The 19,882-nt window shown below is 35.8% G+C and overlaps 1 protein-coding gene across 3 annotated transcripts in view; it reads right to left on the bottom strand.

Moving 5' to 3' along the window:
- Positions 1-911: 911 nt before the first annotated feature.
- Positions 912-19,882, bottom strand: part of BRDT (bromodomain testis associated) — a 60,159-nt gene continuing 41,188 nt past the window's right edge. For all 3 annotated transcript variants that reach the window (XM_079909301.1, XM_079909300.1, XM_079909299.1), the window contains 4 exons: positions 18,786-18,886; positions 9,815-10,020; positions 9,123-9,297; positions 912-1,137 (listed from right to left, as the gene is read on the bottom strand). In XM_079909301.1, the coding sequence (XP_079765427.1) occupies positions 1,069-1,137; positions 9,123-9,297; positions 9,815-10,020; positions 18,786-18,886 (551 nt within the window). In that variant the 3' untranslated portion in view covers positions 912-1,068. The remainder of the gene's footprint in view (positions 1,138-9,122; positions 9,298-9,814; positions 10,021-18,785; positions 18,887-19,882) is intronic.

Here is a 19,882-nt window from a genome sequence, read left to right as displayed (position 1 = left end):
TATCATATTGATTATAAAAATAAACGAAGCCAAGAAAACTTTCTTTTTCTACAATACACATACACTTTGAATTTTCACTTTAGATGATACTGGAATAGTGCCTGAATGTTACACTTCAAGAGATCAAAATTTTAAAATACATGAAGCTGATATACATGACTTATACATAATTCCAACTTGAGAATGATGAAACAAAACTATTTTACAGACTTAAATACTTAGTAAGTAAAACTTTAGATTTCCATTGCTATCACATATGCATATTAAGAAATGTATAGATTCTTATAAAAACTTGCATACATAATTAATATCTACTGCTATTTTGCCTCAAATTCAACATCTTTCAAACCATAGGTAATATAAATTTTGAATATAGAACCAATAGAGAATCTTATGTAACCTGACACTCAAAGAAACCAAGTATGGTTTGTTAGAGGTTCTAAATATTTTTGAAGGCAGACAAATATTTGTTTTAAAAGTTAAAAACTCATGGTGATCATTTTGTAATGTACAGACGTATTAAATCACTATGTTGTACACCTGGAAATAACAGTGTTGTAGGTTAATTATACTTCAATTTTAAAAAATAAATAAAATACTGAAACATCTGCATTACAAAAGGGCCCATCACTCCATAAAATAAGGTTTGAACTCCATTAAATGACAACTCCCTCTAAAAAGCAAAATTAGAAACTCAACAAGAACTATATTTTTGATACCCTTGTATAGTCTTCATATTTTAAACAGGAAGACACCATCTCTTTAGGATTTTCATTGATTAGACAGGGCCTATAATATATAGTAGACTATTTGTAAAATGAATAACATTTGGGAATTTATTCAATTTTTAGGGATCCAGAACTATAAAATTTCCTGTAAATTATGTCATTAAAAAAATGAACATATAGCTATTAAAAAATGTTAAGTGAAAATTGTTTAATCATCTAAGAGCAGTCAAAATACAGTATAAGACTGGTATCTTGGTGTCTGAAAGCAATTCTTTTACCATTTGCATTTTAATCTTTTGTATTATTCATTTAAGTTGATGGTTAATTAAAAAACCTAGTTTTAATCAAAGTTGTTTTCAAACATTGTCATAATGTCACTTTGAAGAGTCATATCAATGGTACCAGCCATCTGCAGAAAAGAAGAGAAAACGTAAATGTTACTTAAAAAGTTTATACCTTCATTATGTTACATCTATATGAAAAAATGATAATGCAACATTTGGAACATACAAAATGAATGCAATTTATTTAACATAATGAGTTTGTACATAACTTTTAATATCTGTTCAAATACTATCTGATTTTTGTTAAAATACTGTTCATATAATAAATAAAAATAAGTTTAAAACTTACAAGAACACGAAGAACAAGTTTAACCTATCTCTCCAATAAAGTTCTCAGTGTTAATATATAAACATGAACTGAGATTACGTGGTTTCATGTATCTCTCCAGCCAACACAGTGCTAGACACATAAAATTATTTTCTGAATGAACTAGTATCTTACCTATGTGAGAGAACTATACTATGTTTAAAGCCAAGGGCTTTCCATGATTTTGCCAATTACTGTGTAACCTAAGGCAAATGATCTAACCAAGTTTATTTTATATACAGGTATTTATGAAGAGCAACCAGATTGCATGTATAACACTCAGTACAATGTTGTTTATTAAATGCTAAAAAGCTAAATAAAATAAGCTAAAGTATAGGAAAAGCTAATTAAGACAAAAGAAACAAATGTTTCTTACTATACTCTGAAGCCTTCTCTAAAAGTCCTTGTGATACAAGTTAGATAGTATTTGCCACATCTGAAATGATACCAACTAGGAAAGTTCAAAAAATGTTTTGTTTTGTTTTTTTAAATCAGTGAAGAGTAGCAGCCCAGAGTAGTAGGTAAAAGCACCAGTTTGCAACCAGTTGGTTGACTTCCTGGATGGGAATCGGTGTTCTCTGGCTATGTGGAAGAAGACTTGGAATTATGACTTAGCTACCAAAAGGATATTAAGAAGCTATGTGTGACTCTTAAAAACTATGAAAATTTCTTTAAACATGCCTTAGAGACAAAAGGGTAAATTCTTAGATCTTAGCCCAGGCTATTTTCCTAATGCCAGCTCTTAGGATACCAAATATCTAGCCCGAATAGTTCCTTAAAAGTTCTATTTTAACCCTCCAATGAGAGTTGGATACACTGTCCTAGTTTAAATATCACTGATACTCCTAGAAGTATCCAAACATACTGCAAAATTCCAAAAATATGTAATGAAACTTGTTTTGTTTAAAAGTACTTTGGGCAATTTGGAGTCAAGATGGCAGAGTAGGAAGACACGGAGTTCACATCTCCCCACAACTAGGGCACATACCAGACACTGGTGGGGGACCTTGACACCCAAGGGGATGGGAGGAACCCCTGAGTGACCGGGTAGGACGTGGAGGGGAGCGAGTGGGGAGGAGTGGAGACTGGATGGGACTGGCGCTCCTGAGGGGTGGCTGGGAGAGGGGAGGGGTTCCCATGCCTGGAGGGACCCTCAGGAGTTTGGAGGATCAGACTGTACTACAAAGCTACAGTAATCAAGATAATATGGTACTGGCACAAAAACAGAAATATAGATCAATGGTACAGGATAGAAAGCAGAGATAAACCCATGCACATATGGTCACCGAATTTATGACAAAGCAGGCAAGAACATACAATGGAGAAAAGACAGCCTCTTCAATAAGTGGTGCTGGGAAAACTGGACAGCTACATGTAAAAGAATGAAATTAGAACACTCCCTAACACCATACACAAAAATAAACTCCAAATGGATTAAAGACCTAAATGTAAGACCGGACACTATAAAACTCTTAGAGGAAAACACAGGAAGAACACTCTTTGACATAAACCACAGCAAGATCTTTTTTGACCAACCTCCTAGAGTAATGAAAATAAAAAAACAAAAATAAACAAATGGGACCTAATTAAACTTAAAAGCTTTTGCACAGCAAAGGAAACCATAAACAAGATGAAAAGACAACACTCAGAATGGGAGAAAATATTTGCAAATGAAACAACACACAAAGGATTAATCTCCAAAATACAGAAACAGCTCATGGACCTCAATATCAAAAAAACAAACAACCCAATCAAAAAATGGGCAGAAAACCTAAATAGATAACTCTCCAAGGAGGACATACAGATGGCCAAGGGGCACATGAAAGGATGCTCAACGTCACTAATAGAGAAATGCAAATCAAAACTACAATGAGGTATCACCTCACGCCAGTCAGAATGGCCATCATCAAAAGATCTACAAACAATAAATGCTGGAGAGGGTGTGGAGAAAAGGGAACCCTCTTACACTGTTGATAGGAAAGTAAATTGATACAGTCACTGTGGAGAACAGTATGGAGTTTCCTTAAAAAACCAAAAATAGAACTACCATATGACACATCAATCCCACTACTGGGCATATACCCTGAGAAAACCATAATTCAAAAGGTTTTGACACATGTACCTCAATGTTCATTGCAGCACTATTTACAATAGACAGGACATGGAAGCAACCTAAATGTCCAACGACAGATTAATGGATAAAGAAGATGTGGTACATATATACAATGGAATATTGGTCAGCTGTAAAAAAGAATGAAATTGGATCATTTGTAGAGATGTGGACGGACCTAGAGACTGTCATACAGAGTGAAGTAAGCCAGAAAGAGAAAAACAAATATTGTCTATTAATGCATATATGTGGAATCTAGAAAAATGGTACAGATGAACCTACTTGAGGACAGGAATAGAGACACAGACACAGCGACTGGATTTGTGGACATGGGGCGGAGGGGGGGGAGGGGGTACTAACTGGGAGATTAGGATTGACATATATACACTACCATGCGTAAAATAGATAGCTAGTGGGAACCTGCTATAAAGCACAGGAAGCTCAGCTCGGTGCTCTGTGACTTCCTAGATGGGTGGGATGGGGGGGGTGGGATGGGAGGGAGGTCCAAGAGGGAGGGGATATAGGTATACATATAGCTCATTCACTTCATTGTACAGCAGAAACTAACAACATTGTAAAGCAATTGTACTCCAATAAAAAAAAATTTTTAAATAAAATGTAAAAGTACTTTGGGAGGGCTTCCCTGGTGGCGCAGTGCTTCAGAGTCCGCCTGCCGATGCAGGGGACACGGGTTCGTGCCCCGATCCGGGAGGATCCCACGTGCCGCGGAGCGGCTGGGCTTGTGAGCCATGGCCACTGAGCCTGAGCTTCCGGAGCCTGTGCTCCGCAGCGGGAGAGGCCACAACAGTGAGAGGCCCCCACACAGCAAAAAAAAAAAAAAAAAAAAAAAAAAAAAAAAGTACTTTGGGAGCTCCCTGGTGGTCAGTGGTTAACACTCTATGTTCCCAATGCAGGGGGCACAGGTTCGATCCCCGGTCAGGGAACTAAGATCCCACATACTGCAACTAAGACTGCGAGCTGCAACTACTGAGCCCACATGCCGCAACAAAGAGCCCGTGTGCCGCAACAAAGACCCAGTGCCGCAACGAAGACCCAGCACAGCCAAAAATGCATAAATGAATTAATTAAAAAAATAAACTAACTTTAAAAAAATGAATAAATAAAAGTACTTTATTTTAGATTCTCTTCCATCTTGACTAAATCTGAACTAGTGGAATACTTATTGATATCTAACTGGTTATTGCCTATACCAATTAACCTTAGATACCATGATTTAAATATTAAGGCTCTCTGCAGCTGACACCATAACCTGGATATTCCTTTTTTCAGTGGTCCTAATATACACTTCAGCCATTCAAATTTAAGATAAAAAATTGGGTCAAAGGAACTGGCAATAAGCTCTGGTAGGGAGCTTATGCTAGATGTCAAGTTTTTGCAGCTGTTTACAATACGGATCTGTCAAGTAGCAGCAGCATAAGAGTTTGGGTTGTCAAGAATGATAGTAGGTAGCTCCAAAGTCAGGTTTTCAAATGTCAAGCTGCTAGAGGTGGCATTTTTAGTCACATTTCAGTGGGTTCCAGAAAAATGCTTGGGGTTTAGAAGTTATATCAGGTTACCTAGTTGGGTTGTTAGGTGGCAGGTAGGTTGCTGAGATGTCACTTGTGGGTGACCGAAGTCAGGCCCTTGTGAGTACCAAAAGGAAAAATTCCTAGGTCACTAGAGAAATACTTCTATTAAAGTACTAATTAAACTTTAATAAAGAACTCCTAAAAAACAAACAAAAAAATAAAACAATGTAAAAACTTTGCTGTTTAAATTAATTAAAATTAAATTAAAAATTTAGTTCCTTAGTTGCATTAGCCACATTTCAAGTGCTCAATGCCATATGTGACTAGCAGCTATTATATTTGATTGTATAAAGCACATTCCTATAATTGTAGAAAGTTCTATAAGACCATATTGCTCTAAAGTAAACTCCACCATATGTTACAACACTGCTAAATGCAATTTGTTTCTGCCTTCATACTATAGATAAGAGGCTGACAAAACTTTTTTATATTATTTCCTAGGAAATTTACTTGTATCATAATCAATATCACAGCCAAAGCCAGTGGATTTTTTCTTCTGGAACTAATGTTTCTGTATGTCCTATGAATTCACATGAGTTTTCCAGGATTACAAAAATATCCAGCACCCAATAAGGTAAAATTTACATCTGGCATCAATGGTTACCAGGTAAGCAAAGAAGCAGAAAAACAATATCTGTAAAGGAGATCAATCAATCAATCGAAACCAACCTGGAAATGACATAAATGTCAGAATTAGCAGAGAACCCATTAAACAGTTATGATAACTGTATTCCATTTGTTCAAAAGTTTAATAGAGATACTAAAAACATTAAAAAGACCCAAATCACCTTCTAGATATGACAACTATAATGTCTGAGATGGGACAACTTCAAGTGGCCTAATACAAAAGAAATTGGAGTCACTAAAAGGATAAAAAGGAGGGGCTTCCCTGATGGTGCAGTGGTTGAGAATCTGCCTGCCAATGCAAGGGACACGGGTTCGAGCCCTGGTCTGGGAAGATCCCACATGCTGTGGAGCAACTGGGCCCGTGAGCCACAATTACTGAGCCTGAGCGTCTGGAGCCTGTGCTCCGCAATAAGAGAGGCTGCGATAGTGAGAGGCCCTCACACCACGATGAAGAGTGGCCCCCGCTTGCCACAACTAGAGAAAGCCCTCGCACAGAAACGAAGACCCAACACAGCCATAAACAAATATAAAAAAAGGAGAAAAGGGGGAAACAGAAAAAATATGAAGAAATAATGCCCCAAATTTTTCCAAGCTTGATCAAAACTATAAACACATCGCTCCAGTAAGTTCAACAAAGCACAAGACACATGAAGAAAACAATTAATGAAAACCCAGTGATTAACTTGGAAGCAGCCAAGATGTCTGTCAATGGATAAACTGTGGTACATTTATACAATGGGATATTACTCAGCACTAAAAAGATATGAGCTAGCAACCTACAAAGACATAGAGGAAACTTAAATGCATATAACTAAGTTAAAGAAGCCAATCTGAAAAAGGTATATATACTGTATGATTCCAATTATACAACGTGCTGGAAGCGGCTAAACTATGGTAGTAAAAAGATCAGTGGTTGGCAGGGGTTCAGGAGGGAGGGGTGAACAGGAGGAGCACAGCGGACTTTCAGGAAAGGGAGAGTATTCTGATGGTACCATAATGGTTGGTGTATGTCATTATACATTTGTCAAAACCCATAAGAAGCACAACACAAGGAGTGAACCCTGATGTGAACTATGGACTTTCCTTGATAAAATAAGATTGATAATGGTGTGGCAATGTTGGTTCACAGATCGTGTAGCAAATGTACTGCACTAAAGCGGGATGTTAATGGTGGGGGAGGTTGTGAATTGGTGGGGCAAAGGGGAGAATATGTGGGAACTCTTTATACTTTCAATTTTGCTGTGAATCTAAAATACTTTAAAAATAAAGTCTATTAATGAAAAACAAAGGCCAAATAAAGATATTTTCATGTACACAACAGCTGAAAGATTTCATCACCAGCTGACCCACACCACAAGAAATGTTAGAAGGAAGTCCTTTTAGGGAAAAGGAAAATTATACCATTTGGAAATCTGGATCTAGACAAATCAATAAAGAGCACTAGAAATGGTAACTATGTAGGTAAATACAAGGGTTTTTTTTTAAATGTCATTTAAAACTTTTAGAGACAATTTGACTGCTTAGACAATGGTCTAATGGCTAGGAGGGGGCGAATGGAAGTACACTATTGCAAGGCTATTACACTAAATGTGAAGTGGTATGATATAACTTAAGAGAAGACTGTGACAAGCTAAAGTATATATTGTAAATGCTAAAGCAACCACTAAAGTAACAAAACAAAGAGTTATTGATAATAAGCCAATAAAGGAAATAAAATGGAATCATAAAAAATACGATTAATCTAAAAGAATGCAGGGAAAAAAAAATAACAAGAACAGAGGACACACATCAAAAAATAGCAAGATGGGGCTTCCTTGGTGGCGCAGTGGTTGAGAGTCCGCCTGCCGGTGCAGGGGACATGGGTTCATGCCCCGGTCCGGGGAGATCCCACATGCCGCAGAGCAGCTGGGACCATGAGCCATGGCCTCTGAGCCTGCGTGTCCGGAGCCTGTGATCCACAACGGGAGAGGGCACAACAGTGAGAGGCCCGCATACCGCAAAAAAAAAAAGCAAGATGATGGACTCAAACGTAACCATATCAATAATCATATTGAAGGTAATTGGTTAAACACTCCTATAAAAGACAGAGATTGGATTTTTTTTTATGTCAAGACTACACTACATATTGCCTGTAAGAAAATAAATTTAAAGCACAGATAAGTTAAAAGTAAAAGGATGGAAAAAATTTTTGCACCATGCCAACACTAGTCATAAAAAAGGTGAAGTGGTCATATTTCACAGGAAATAATATTACCAGGAGTAAAAAAGATCATTCTGTAATGAAAAGGGGGTCAATTAATCATGAGGACGTAACAATTCTAAATGTCTATGCACCTAATAACAGCTTCAAAATAACATGAAATAAAATTGATAGAATTACAAGGGTAAAAAGACAAACCTATAATTATACCATTGTAGGTGCCAATGCCCTTTCTCAGTATTTGATAGTGCAAACAGGCAGAAAATCGGCAAGAATTTAGTAGACTTGAAAAACATTACCAACCAACTTGCCCTGTTTAATAAATACTCTACCCAGCAGCAGCAGAATACACATTCTTCTCAAGTGCACACAGAACATTTACCAAGGTAGATCATAATCTGGGCCATAAAACAAGTCTTAGTGAATTCAGAAGAATTCAAGACATTGTATGTTCTCTGACCACAATGGAGTTCAATTAGAAATCACTAATTTTCTATTATTTTCACTAGCCAGAAAATTTCCAAATATTTGGAAACTAAATAACACACTTCTAAATAGTCCACAGATAAAAGAATAATCCACCTCAATAAAAAAAGGAATTAATTCTACTTTTTAAAACATCAGTTTTTAAATATTAAGGACTCCTTAAACACAAGTCTTTTTTTTTTTTTTTTTTTGGTTTCCAGTTTTGTTAAGATATAATTGACATATAACTTCTTCATCTAGTGTTCAACTAAATAAACACTGACTAGGGACAGATGGCATATCTTTTAGCCACAATTCATAGGCAGTTTATGGATGTTTCAACAGTAATAACAGTAAGTGATTTTACCTCTGTGCCAGGCATTTTCAGATGTGCTTAATACACGTAAATTCATTTCACCTTTTACCTTTATTATCCATACTTTACAAATAAGGAAATTGAGGCACAGGGAGGTTAAATAAATAGCCCAGGCTCCAACATCTAGTTAATGGAAGAACCAGGATTTGAACTCAAAGTCTAGTAGCCTCCAGGATTGATACTCTATTATTACACTATGCTTGTGTCTTTTGACTATGAAATTTTAATTTTACTCTCTGATTTTAGAACCTGATCCTCACCAAAGAGGTAACTGTCACTGAAGAACCACCCAGAATACATCTTTGAACATGTAAAGACACTGCTCTGTTAAATCTTTCCTTTGTTCGTTAGATTTAATAAACTAAAATTCACTTACTGCTTCTCTTCTCCTCCGCTCTTGCTCTTTCTCCCTTGCTAAATTACGGTCTTTGAGAAGCCAGAGTTTGCCTCCATCTTGAGCTTCCAGTGACTGCTGATGTTCTTTCTGCTCTTCTCCAAGACACTTGTTTTGCATTTTATTTGGAAAAGATTCTAGAGTGAAGCCATGGTCCCTTAAAGAAACAGTGAAGTTCAAAGTAGGTTTCAAGCTCCTTAAAAGTTTTTATTATGAAGATACGTTGTTAAATGAAAAATATAAAGCAATGTTCTAGGTACCCTTTTTTGTATGTTATGACATTATTTTTAGTATTTTTGATGTCAAATTTTACATCGGGTAATCTATGTTAATAAAGAGAAGGTTTTAGAAAACTATGGCCAAGGTTTACCATCATCTTCTTACACATAGAATGGAAATATTAAGACATTTCTGGAAAATAATGATGTCTTTATAATTTAGCAATATTGGTATCTTTAATAGCTTCTTCAATCAGTTGATTATTTGTATCCCCTTCAAAATAGATACTACTACTTACCAATTTTTAAAAAATCAATAAAAATTTACTTTTTCTAAATATAATTTGCTTTGTGGTCTACTAAATAGCTGAATTATAGCCACTTACAAAAACGAAATTTATTTTAAATACATGTCTGTATCTCTCAAAGCCTCCATTAATCCAGTAAATTACAGACCTTTGATTTCCTTGAAATACTTTTGGTTCCTTTGTATTCTGTTCCAGATGTTTCTGTATTAGTTCCTGTGTTCGAGCTCTCACTTCCTTTTCTATCGCTGCTTTTCTAAATTGGTTGAAGAGCTCATCTGATGATTTCACTACCCCTGATGTTTTGACTGGTTTGCCTAAACTTTTCCAAGAATCTGCATTCTTGATCTTTATATCCTAAAACAAATATTTGATTCAGTATATGTCTACTAAATTTTGGAAGAAAAGCAATATTTTTTGATATAGTAATAGATCAAAAATAAAGATTCCAAAGGCTTCATAACTTTACTAAACTTAAGTTAAAGGTTACTAAAATAGAAAAAATAGGATAACAGATTAACTAAATTCAACTATTCATCTAAGATCAAATTAAAATAGCATGCTTGACAATTACTTCAATTTAATATGAAACATGTATGTTAAGGGTATGACAATCTGTTAAGAATATAAAAATCCCCATGTCACTGTAATCAAGATATTTATGAACAACAAGGTCCTACTGTATAGCACAGAGAACTATATTCAATATCCTATGATAAACCATAATGGAAAAGAATTAAAAAATATATATATATATGTATAACCAAATCACTTTGCTGTGTGGAGTAATTAACACTGTAAATCAATCACACCTCAATAAAAAAAATTAAGTTACAAAACTTAAAAAAAAAAAGACATTTATGATCTTATGAGAAAAATAAAGCAAATATACAAGTGATTAATCAGAGGGAAAGTAAGACGATGCCAGAAGAACAGCACAGTGTTTGTTGAGAACCCTCTGACATAGCTATGTTTTCCTTTCTTCGGTATGAAGAAAAAAATTAACTGATTGTGATCACTGTTCTTAACTGTGATATGCCAAGGTCTAGATCAGTGCTGCCCAATAGAAATATATATAGTTTAAAATCTTCTAGTACCACAATTTTTTTAAACTAAAACTTTTAATAATATATTTTATTTCACCAAATATACCCAAAGCATTATTATTTCAACATGCAGTCAATATAAAAGACTGAAGATAATTTTATTTATTTATTTATTTATTTACTTACTTACTTATGGCCGTGCTGTGCAGCTTGTGGGATCTTAGTTCCCCGCCCAGGGATTGAACCCAGGCCCTTGACAGTGAAAGCCTGGAGTCCTAACCACTGGACCACCAGGGAATTCCCTGTATTTTTGTAATGTCTTCTAAATTGGTGTTTTACATTTATAGCACATCTCAATTCAAATGCTTAACTTTGATTAGAAATCATTGATCTGTAATTAGACTTCATAAAACTTACAGTTGAAAAAGTAGATATGCATAATCAAACTGTTCCAAACATCCATACGCTCTCCAATAATTGAACTGAGTATAAGTTTTTAAATTTAAGTTAATTGTAAGTTCTAAAACTAAGTTTCTCAGTTGCACTAGACATTTCAAGGGCTCAATAACTATATGTGGCTAGTGGCTACCATACTGGACACTGGATATTACATGTCTAGATGGCCCTTCTAATAGTTGTCGTATTCTCCAGGATAGTTAATGTTATACCACAAAACAAGTCTTATAAATTTAAGAAGACTGAAATCATATCAAGTGTCTTTCCTTACCACAATGATATGAAACTAGAAATCAATTACAAGAAGAAAACTGGTAAGTTCATAAATATGGAGATTAAACAACATGCTGCTGAACAACCAATGAGTCAAAGAAGAAATCAAAAGAAGTTAAAAAAAATACCTTGAGACAAATGAAAATGGAAATACAACATACCAAAAGGTATGGGATACAGCAAAAGCAGTCCTAAGAGGGAAGTTCATAGTGATAAATGCCTACATCAAAAAACAAGAACTATCTCACGTAAACCTAATTTACACCTCAAGGAACTAGAAGAAAAACAAATGAAGCCCAGAATTAGAAGAAGGAAGGAAACAATAAAGATCAGAGTAGAAATAAATGAAATAGAGACTATAAAAAGACCACAGAAAAGATCAATGAAAATAAGAACTGGTGTTCTGAAAAGATAAGCAAAACAGACAAACCTTCAGCTAGACTCACCAAGAAAAAAAAAAGAGGACTCAAATCAATATCAGAAATGAAAGAGAAGGGACTTCCCTGGTGGTGCAGTGGTTAAGAATCCACCTGCCAATGCAGGGGACATGGGTTTGAGCCCTGGTCCAGGAAGATCCCACATGCCATGGAACAACTAAGCCGGTGCACCGCAACTACTGAGCCTGTGCTCTAGAGCCCACAAGCCGCAACTACTGAGCCTGCGTGCCACAACTACTGAAGCCTGTGTGCCTAGAGTCCATGCTCCGCAACAAGAGAAGCCACCACAATAAGAAGCCCACGCACTGCAACGAAGAGTAGCCCCCGCTCACTGCTACTAGAGAAAGCCTGCAAGCAATGGAGACCCAACTCAGCCAAAATCAATCAATCTAAGAAAAAAAGCAAAAAAAAAAAAAAAAAAGAAAGAAATGAAAGAGGAGATATTACAACTGATACCACAGAAATATAAAGGATTGTAAGAGACTACTATGAACAATTATATGGCAACAAACTGGACAACCTAGAAGAAACTGATAAATTACTAAAAACATACAACTTACCGAAAGTGAGTCATGGAGAAATTGAAAATGTGGACAAATCAATTACTAGTAAGGAGACTGAATCAGTAATCAAAAAATTTCCAAAAAGTCTAGGACCAGATGGCTTCACTGGTAAATTCTACCAAACATTTAAAGAAGAACTAATACCAATCCTTCTCAAACTCTTCCAAAATATAGAAGAGGAGGGAACATTTCCAAACTTAACTAGGCCAGCATTACCCTGATACCAAAATGAGATAAGGACATCACAAGAAAAGAAAATTACACACTAATATCCTTGATGAACACAGGTGCAAGAATCCCCAACAACATATTAGCAAACCAAATTCAACAATACAGTAAAAGGATGATACACTATGATCAAGTAGGTTTTATTCCAGGGATGCAAGGATAGTTTAACACCTGCAAGTCAAACAACATGATACACCACATTAACAAAATGAAGGATAAAAATATGATCTTAATAGATGCAGAAAAAGCATTTGACAGAATTCAACAGCCATTTATGATAAAAACTCTCAGCAAAGTAGGTATAGAGGGACTATATCCTAGCATATAAAGGCTATATATGACAAGCCCACATCTCATATCATACTCAGTGATGAAAGGCTGAAAGCTCTTCCTCTGAGATCAGGAATAAGACAAGGATGCTCACTCTCACCATTTCTAGTCAACATAGTACTGGAAGTCCCAGCCAGAGCAATCAGGCAAGATAAAGAAATAAAAGCACTCAAATCAGAAAGAAGTAAAACTGTCACTATTTGCAGATGACATGATATTATATATAGAAATCCCTAAAGACTCCATCAAAAACATTAGAATATAGAAATTCAGTAAAGTTGCGGGATACAAAATCAATATGCAAAAATCCACTGTGATTCTATACACTAACAAACTATCAGAAAGACAAATTAAGGAAAAAATCACATTTACAATTGCATCAAAAAGAATAAAATACCTAGGAATAAACTTAACCAAGGTGAAAGACCTGTACACTGAAAACTATAACAGTGATGAAAGTAATGGAAGAAGATACAGAGAAATGGAAAGATATTCCATGTTCACGTACTGAAAGAATTACTATTGTTAAAACATCCATATTACCCACAGCAATCTACAGATTCAATGCAATCCCTATCAGAATTCTAATGACATTTTTCACAGAAATAGAACAAACAATCCTAGAATATGTATGGAACCACAAAAGACCCTAACTAGTCAAAGCAATTCCAAGAAAGAACAACAGAGCTGGAGGTATCATGCTCTCTGATTTCAAGCTATATTACAAACTTACAGTAATCAAAACAGTATGGTACTGGCATAAAAACAGACACATAGCACAATGGAAGAGAATAGAGAGCCCAGAAATAAACAAATGCACTTATGGTCAATTAATTTACAATAAAGGAGTGAAGGACTCATTTCATACTTGGGCACGTGTTCTGCTGCAGAAGAAGATGGGGAAAGAGGAAATTAAAAGAGCAGTGAAGGAAAATAGTGTGGATAGGCTAGCCTTCATATAATTTGGCTTGGCCTCAGAGTCTTGTGGGAGAGAGCCAGTAGCCTCATTATTATTTCATTGGAAAATTTAACTTTCTGTTACATTTAAAATAAAGGAAAATGACCTACAAAAACAAACAAACAAAAAGGAGTGAAGGATGTAAAATGGGTAATGGACAGTGTCTTTAACAAATGGTATTGGGAAAACTGACCAGCCACATGCAAAAGAATTAAACTAGACTATTATCTCATACCGTATGTAAAAATCAACTCAAAACGGATTAAAGACTTGAATATAAGACCTAAAACCATAACTATAACTCCTAGAAGAAAACATAGGTGGTAAGCTCCTTGACATCCATCTTGGTGATAACTTTTTGGATCTGACACCAAAAGCAAAGGCAACAAAAGCAAAAATGAACAAGTGGAACTACACCAAACTAAAAAACCTTCTGCTTAGCAAAGGCAACCAACAACAAAATGAAAAGGCAACCTACTGAATGGCAGGAAATATTTGAAAATCATATGTCTGATAAGAGATATATATAAAGAACTTAGAAAATTCAACAGCAGGAAAACAAACAAACTGAAAAAAAATGGGCAGAGGACCTGAATAGGCATTTTTCCAAAGAGAACAAACAGATGGGCAACAAGTCCATGAAAAGGTACTCAGCATCACTAATCATAAGGGAATATTAATTATAAGGGAAGTGCAAATCAAAACCACAATGAGATATCACCCTCACACCTATAAGAATGGCAATTATCAACTGTTGGTGAGGACACGGAGAAAAGGAAATCCTTGTACAGTGTTGGTGGGGATTTAAATTGGTATGGCCATTATGGAAAACAGCATAGAGATACCCGAGAAAAAAAAAAAAAGTAGAACTACCGCATTATGCAGCAAATCCTACTTCTGAGTATATAGCCAAAGGAAATGAAATCAGGATCTTGAAGAATATCTGCACTCCCACGTTCATTGCAGCATTATTCATAATAGCCAAGATCTGGAAGTAACACCACGTGTCCATCAATGGATAAACAGAAAAAGGAAATGTGGCATATATACATGATGGAATATTATTCAGCCACAAAAAACCAAGGATATCGTGGATGGAACTTGAGGGCATTTATTATGCTAAGTGAAATAAGTAGACAGAGAAAGACAAATACCATATGATCTCACTTATATGTGGAATCTAAAAAAACCCCAAGAAACACCACTCCCCCAAAAACCCCCCAAATTTATAGATACAGAGAACAAAGTGATGGCTGCCAGAGGAGGGGGAGTGGGGAGTGGGCATAATGAGTGAAGAAGGTCAAAAGGTACAACCTTCTAGCTGTAAAATAAGTAAGTCCTGGGGATGCAATGTACAGCATGGTGACTATAGTCAATAATACTCCATTGTACATTTGAAATGTGCTTAGAGTAGATCTTAGAAGTTCTCATCACAAGAAAAAAAATTTTAACTATGTTGGGAGAGGGAGAGAATAGACTTCCTGTGGTGATCATTTCTCAATATATTAAGTTGTATACCTGAAACTAATAATATTATATATCAGTTATACCTCAATTTAAAAAAAAGAGTTAGCCTACTTATCTGGGGTAAGGAAAGACGACAATGCAATACCTGAACATCCTCTGTTTAAATTTTTTTTGATAAATGTCTCCTTAATAATTATGCTTGATTCCTCTTTTCATATTATTTCCATGAAATATTAGGGAGAAATTTGTCCAGGGTCCCAGGTAAAGCAAAAGAAAATTTATGACAAGACTTTTCCATAAGCCTTTTTAATTTCCGTCCTGAAGTAATCTCACCCCTACTGTACACACAAGACCTTCACCATAGGTCACCCAGTTGTGTTTATGAAGTCTTTCCTGTATGCTGCCAATAAAACCTGTTTTCGTTCTTACCCATGGAATGGGCTAAATACTAGTTCCAGACTTCATTTTTCTACTGAGTTAGTTAAAGAATCTTGCCTTCAGATAGAGATTTGAAACAGAACAGGTAATACCTGGTAGTATACTTAATAGGAAATAAAGGGAGGATGAAACCCTGGTCTCTGGCTTGATCCCGGAAATGTCTATCTAATTGCAATAAAATTTTGGCAGATCCTAAAACAAAAAAGTTCATAATTGGGTTTGGAGTACAGTACAGTTTTTCAGACATCACAGAGAAGAATAAGAAGACTTTTGACAGGCAGAGATGAGGATGGAAAGCATTCCTCACTGAAGAAAGAAAATCATAACTAAAGATATTACTAGATATATCCGGGGAGAAATGAAGAGTTCAATTTCAGTGAATTACAAGGCATATATAGTTAAGACTGAAAGGCTAGATTGGAGTCATAAGGTAAAGGTGTTTAATCTTCACTCTGGAGTCAAAGTTAGAAACTACTGAAGGTTTCATACATATTAGTAATGTGATCAGAGCAATACATCAGGAGGAACAGTGTAAGAATGTTAAAAGCAGAATGGATTAGAACAAGGAAGGTTTCAAGTTAGTCTGACCAGTTACAAATATTACAAAGAGCTCAGACTGAAAGCAATGAGGTCTGGTCTCTGAGGCAGAAGTGGAAAAGGAAACATGTTGAAAGTAAAACCCAGAGAATTTAGCAATTCCTTGGCTGTAGGGGACTGAGAAATCAAAAATGATTAAAACTCACAGGATGTCAGGTCTAGAACTATATATTTGAGTCATCTGCAGAGAGACTGTAACTGAAATCACCACAGTGGATGTTCAACCAGAGAGAGAAGTAGTAGAAGACCCTGGACTCCTTACCCTATCAAGACTTTGGGAGGGATGCAGCAATTTTAGACATCATTGGTTCCTCTGATAGGACAAATTACAGGAATGGGGAACAGCTGGATTCTAGGTAAAATTAAGGTACTGCTTCACAACTGGGGTGATTCTCCTTTGCCCAGGGAAGACCTATGGCAATGTCAGCAAAGTTTTTTGTTGTCACGTAGTGGTAGGGGAAAGGGTGTTGCTAGCATCTAGTAGATAGAGGTTAGGGTTCCTGTTAAGCATCCTACAATGTACAGGCCTACTCCCAACAAAAACTTATCCAGCCCAAAATGTCAATAGTGCTATAGTTGAGAAAGCCTGGTTTAAAATGTAAACAGGTAGTGGAGAAATAAGACAAAAGGAATAATAGAGACTATAGAGATGGCAGGAGAGCTCCACAAAAATCTGTTAAATGAAAGAAAATGAAGAAAAGAGATAGAGAAGTCTTGGCAAGAAGGGATACCTTTTCTTGAGGCAGAGGTAAGTAAGAGACGAACAGCAAAGCTAGAGCTCTGAGTAAAACAACAGAGGTTGGGAGCTTGTTGAAATGTTTTATTTTAGTATCAGCTCTTCTTTGGGCAAGATGCTTGAACTGTCTGGGCCACAGTTTGTTCATAAAGACTAATTCTCAAAGATCTGTTCTAGCACCAAAATTCTGTAGCCTTTTTTTTTTCCAGTAAGTGGTAATAACACTGCTGATAGTGAGTGAGCAACGGTAGGAAATAATGTCAAGGATGGAAACAGTTTAAAATCAAGAAAAAAAAAAAAAGAATGGAAACGGTTTGTTGTGAAGAGAACAAGCCACATAATCCCATTCCTCCTCAAGCTTTCAACATTCTAGTTCTTACTATATGCTAGACATTAGAAATCAACAGAGAGTAGACTTATGTCACTTTTACCTTTAACACAAACTTCAATGGTATGACATATACTTGATGTTTTGCTGCTTATTTTTGCTGTAATCTTTGCCCTTTTGAAAATTTTCTTACTGTTTTCAAAATTTATTTTGGGTCAGTCAAAATTACAGTTTTGTTAAATGAGAAACAAAGATTTTAGTACACAGTAAACCAAATATTTGAGAAACTCTGCTGCTTTATTCTTTGCATCCTAAAGGGGACAGATGACACTTTCAATGTTTAAACAAAAAACAATAACAATAAAAAATTTATGCTGGATATCAGGAGAGGCACTTTTTAAAAAAAATTTATTGTTTTTTTATTTTCCCCCTTGGCCACACTGCTTGCAGGATCTTAGTTCCCTGACTGGGGATTGAACCCGCGCCCTCGGCAATGAAAGCAAGGAGTCCTAACCACTGGACCAGCAGAGAATTCCCAGGAAAGGTACTTTTTAAATGGTTCTTATCAATAACAAAACACCCATATTAAACATAGGTCATCTTTGATGATAATAACTATTAGCAGAGCAGTATGTAAGAAAGTCAAAGATTCTAAGAATAAGAAAAAACAAGGGCCAAAGCAATATGCTCCTCATGGTGAAATGTCAGATATTCCTAAGTGTGCCCAAGCAGTAAGATTTGTCCTCTGAAGTACTTACAAGGAAAAAAGAAAGGAAAGAATGGAAGGAAGGGAGGGAGAGAAAAAAGAGGGGATATGTGAATATCTCATTCATAGTCCATTTCTGATAGTTACTAGATTCAAATGTCTAGAATAGTACCTGGTGTATCTAATGTATACCAAACATCTAGAATACTTGTTGAAAGACTGATCAATGTGTGGTTTGAGCTTAAGTGCACCAAAGACTCCATGAGGAAATCACCTACAACAGATTCTAAAAGATAGTTTTATAACATGTTTTAAAATCAGGATAGCTGGCAAATACCAGCATTATAGAATTTACAATTAAACACAAATATGGGGACTGAAGGTAGAGGGTGGGAAAGAGTGTTGCTCACAGGTTAACTTTTTTTTTTAATAAGTAGGCAAAAATTAGGCTTAGAGATCCAAAATTCATTCAAATTAGGGCTTAAAATACCTCCATGCCATTTCTATATTCAATTTTAAATCCCCCAATATTTGTGAGAAAAAATAACTTTACTCTTACCTTTTGCACTGGAACTTGACATTCTGATTCTAATACCACTGTGTCATTATCACCGGACTGATGCATCACAGTTAGGCCATTCAAGTGTTGTTCAGGATTATCTAATGCACACATTTTTAGAATAGTATAGTCAAGTTATTTCATCTTGATTCTCCAGAATTTGACATTTCCACCACCCCCCCACCCCCCCACCAGGTCAGAAACTATGAAAATAAAATAACTAGTTTTTTTACGCTTAATTTTGGAGTATTCTTAGTTGGAGAATTGTAATACTGTAAAATAAACATTTTCACTTGAAATTTTACCTCCTTTATTTCTTCTCTTTTTCTTCTTCTTCTTCTTCTTTTTTGTCAGCATAAAGTATAGCTGACATTGTGGCTCACCTACCAAGACCTATTTTAGCTTTCCCCATGGTATAGCAGTCTTTCAGCTTGTAAACTGACCTCAGCTCCAGAGATGGGTCTTCATTGGCCAAGCTAATTATGGTAATCCTACCCCCACACCAGTGAATCATTTAGAAAAGAGGAGGCCTTAAGCCACTGTAGGGCTTCTAAGGAAAGATGCTTCCTGGTAGCCAAATTGAGAACAAAGAAAATACAAAGCATTGAAGAACGAAGATACCAGACACCTAAACTACCCAGTGGGGAATAGGAGTAAGAAATGCAAAATGTTGTTTGAGGTGAAGAGAACAAACCACACAATCCTGTTGACTGTAAAGCTTTCATACAAATATTTCATTTATTACAGGTGAAAATAATTTCAGAAATAGAGCTTGAGCCTTTGTCAAACATGTCTAAATGACTGACCTACTTCTGGACTACAGTATGTATGATAACAAAATTCCTTGTGTAAGCCAGTTTGGAGCTGAATTTTCTGCATTTGTGACCAAAAGCATCCTGGTGTATGAAATTTAATTAGGTCATTTCTGTTTCAGGTCTCTCCAGCTCTTGTCTATAGGTCCTAACTAGTAGCAAAAGGACAGAGGAGAAAAATGAAAACTTGAGTTGCTATCTTTTTGTTAATTGGCTCAAGCTCATAAAATCCTGGCCACTTAGAGTTATAGGAACTTACATTTAAGCTTCTATCACCCATCAATT

Source organism: Stenella coeruleoalba (assembly GCF_951394435.1).
Source record: "Stenella coeruleoalba genome assembly, chromosome: 1".
NCBI lineage: Eukaryota > Metazoa > Chordata > Mammalia > Artiodactyla > Delphinidae > Stenella > Stenella coeruleoalba.
Note: the sequence above shows the minus strand (reverse complement) of the source record. Positions and strands in the feature narration are given on the sequence as shown.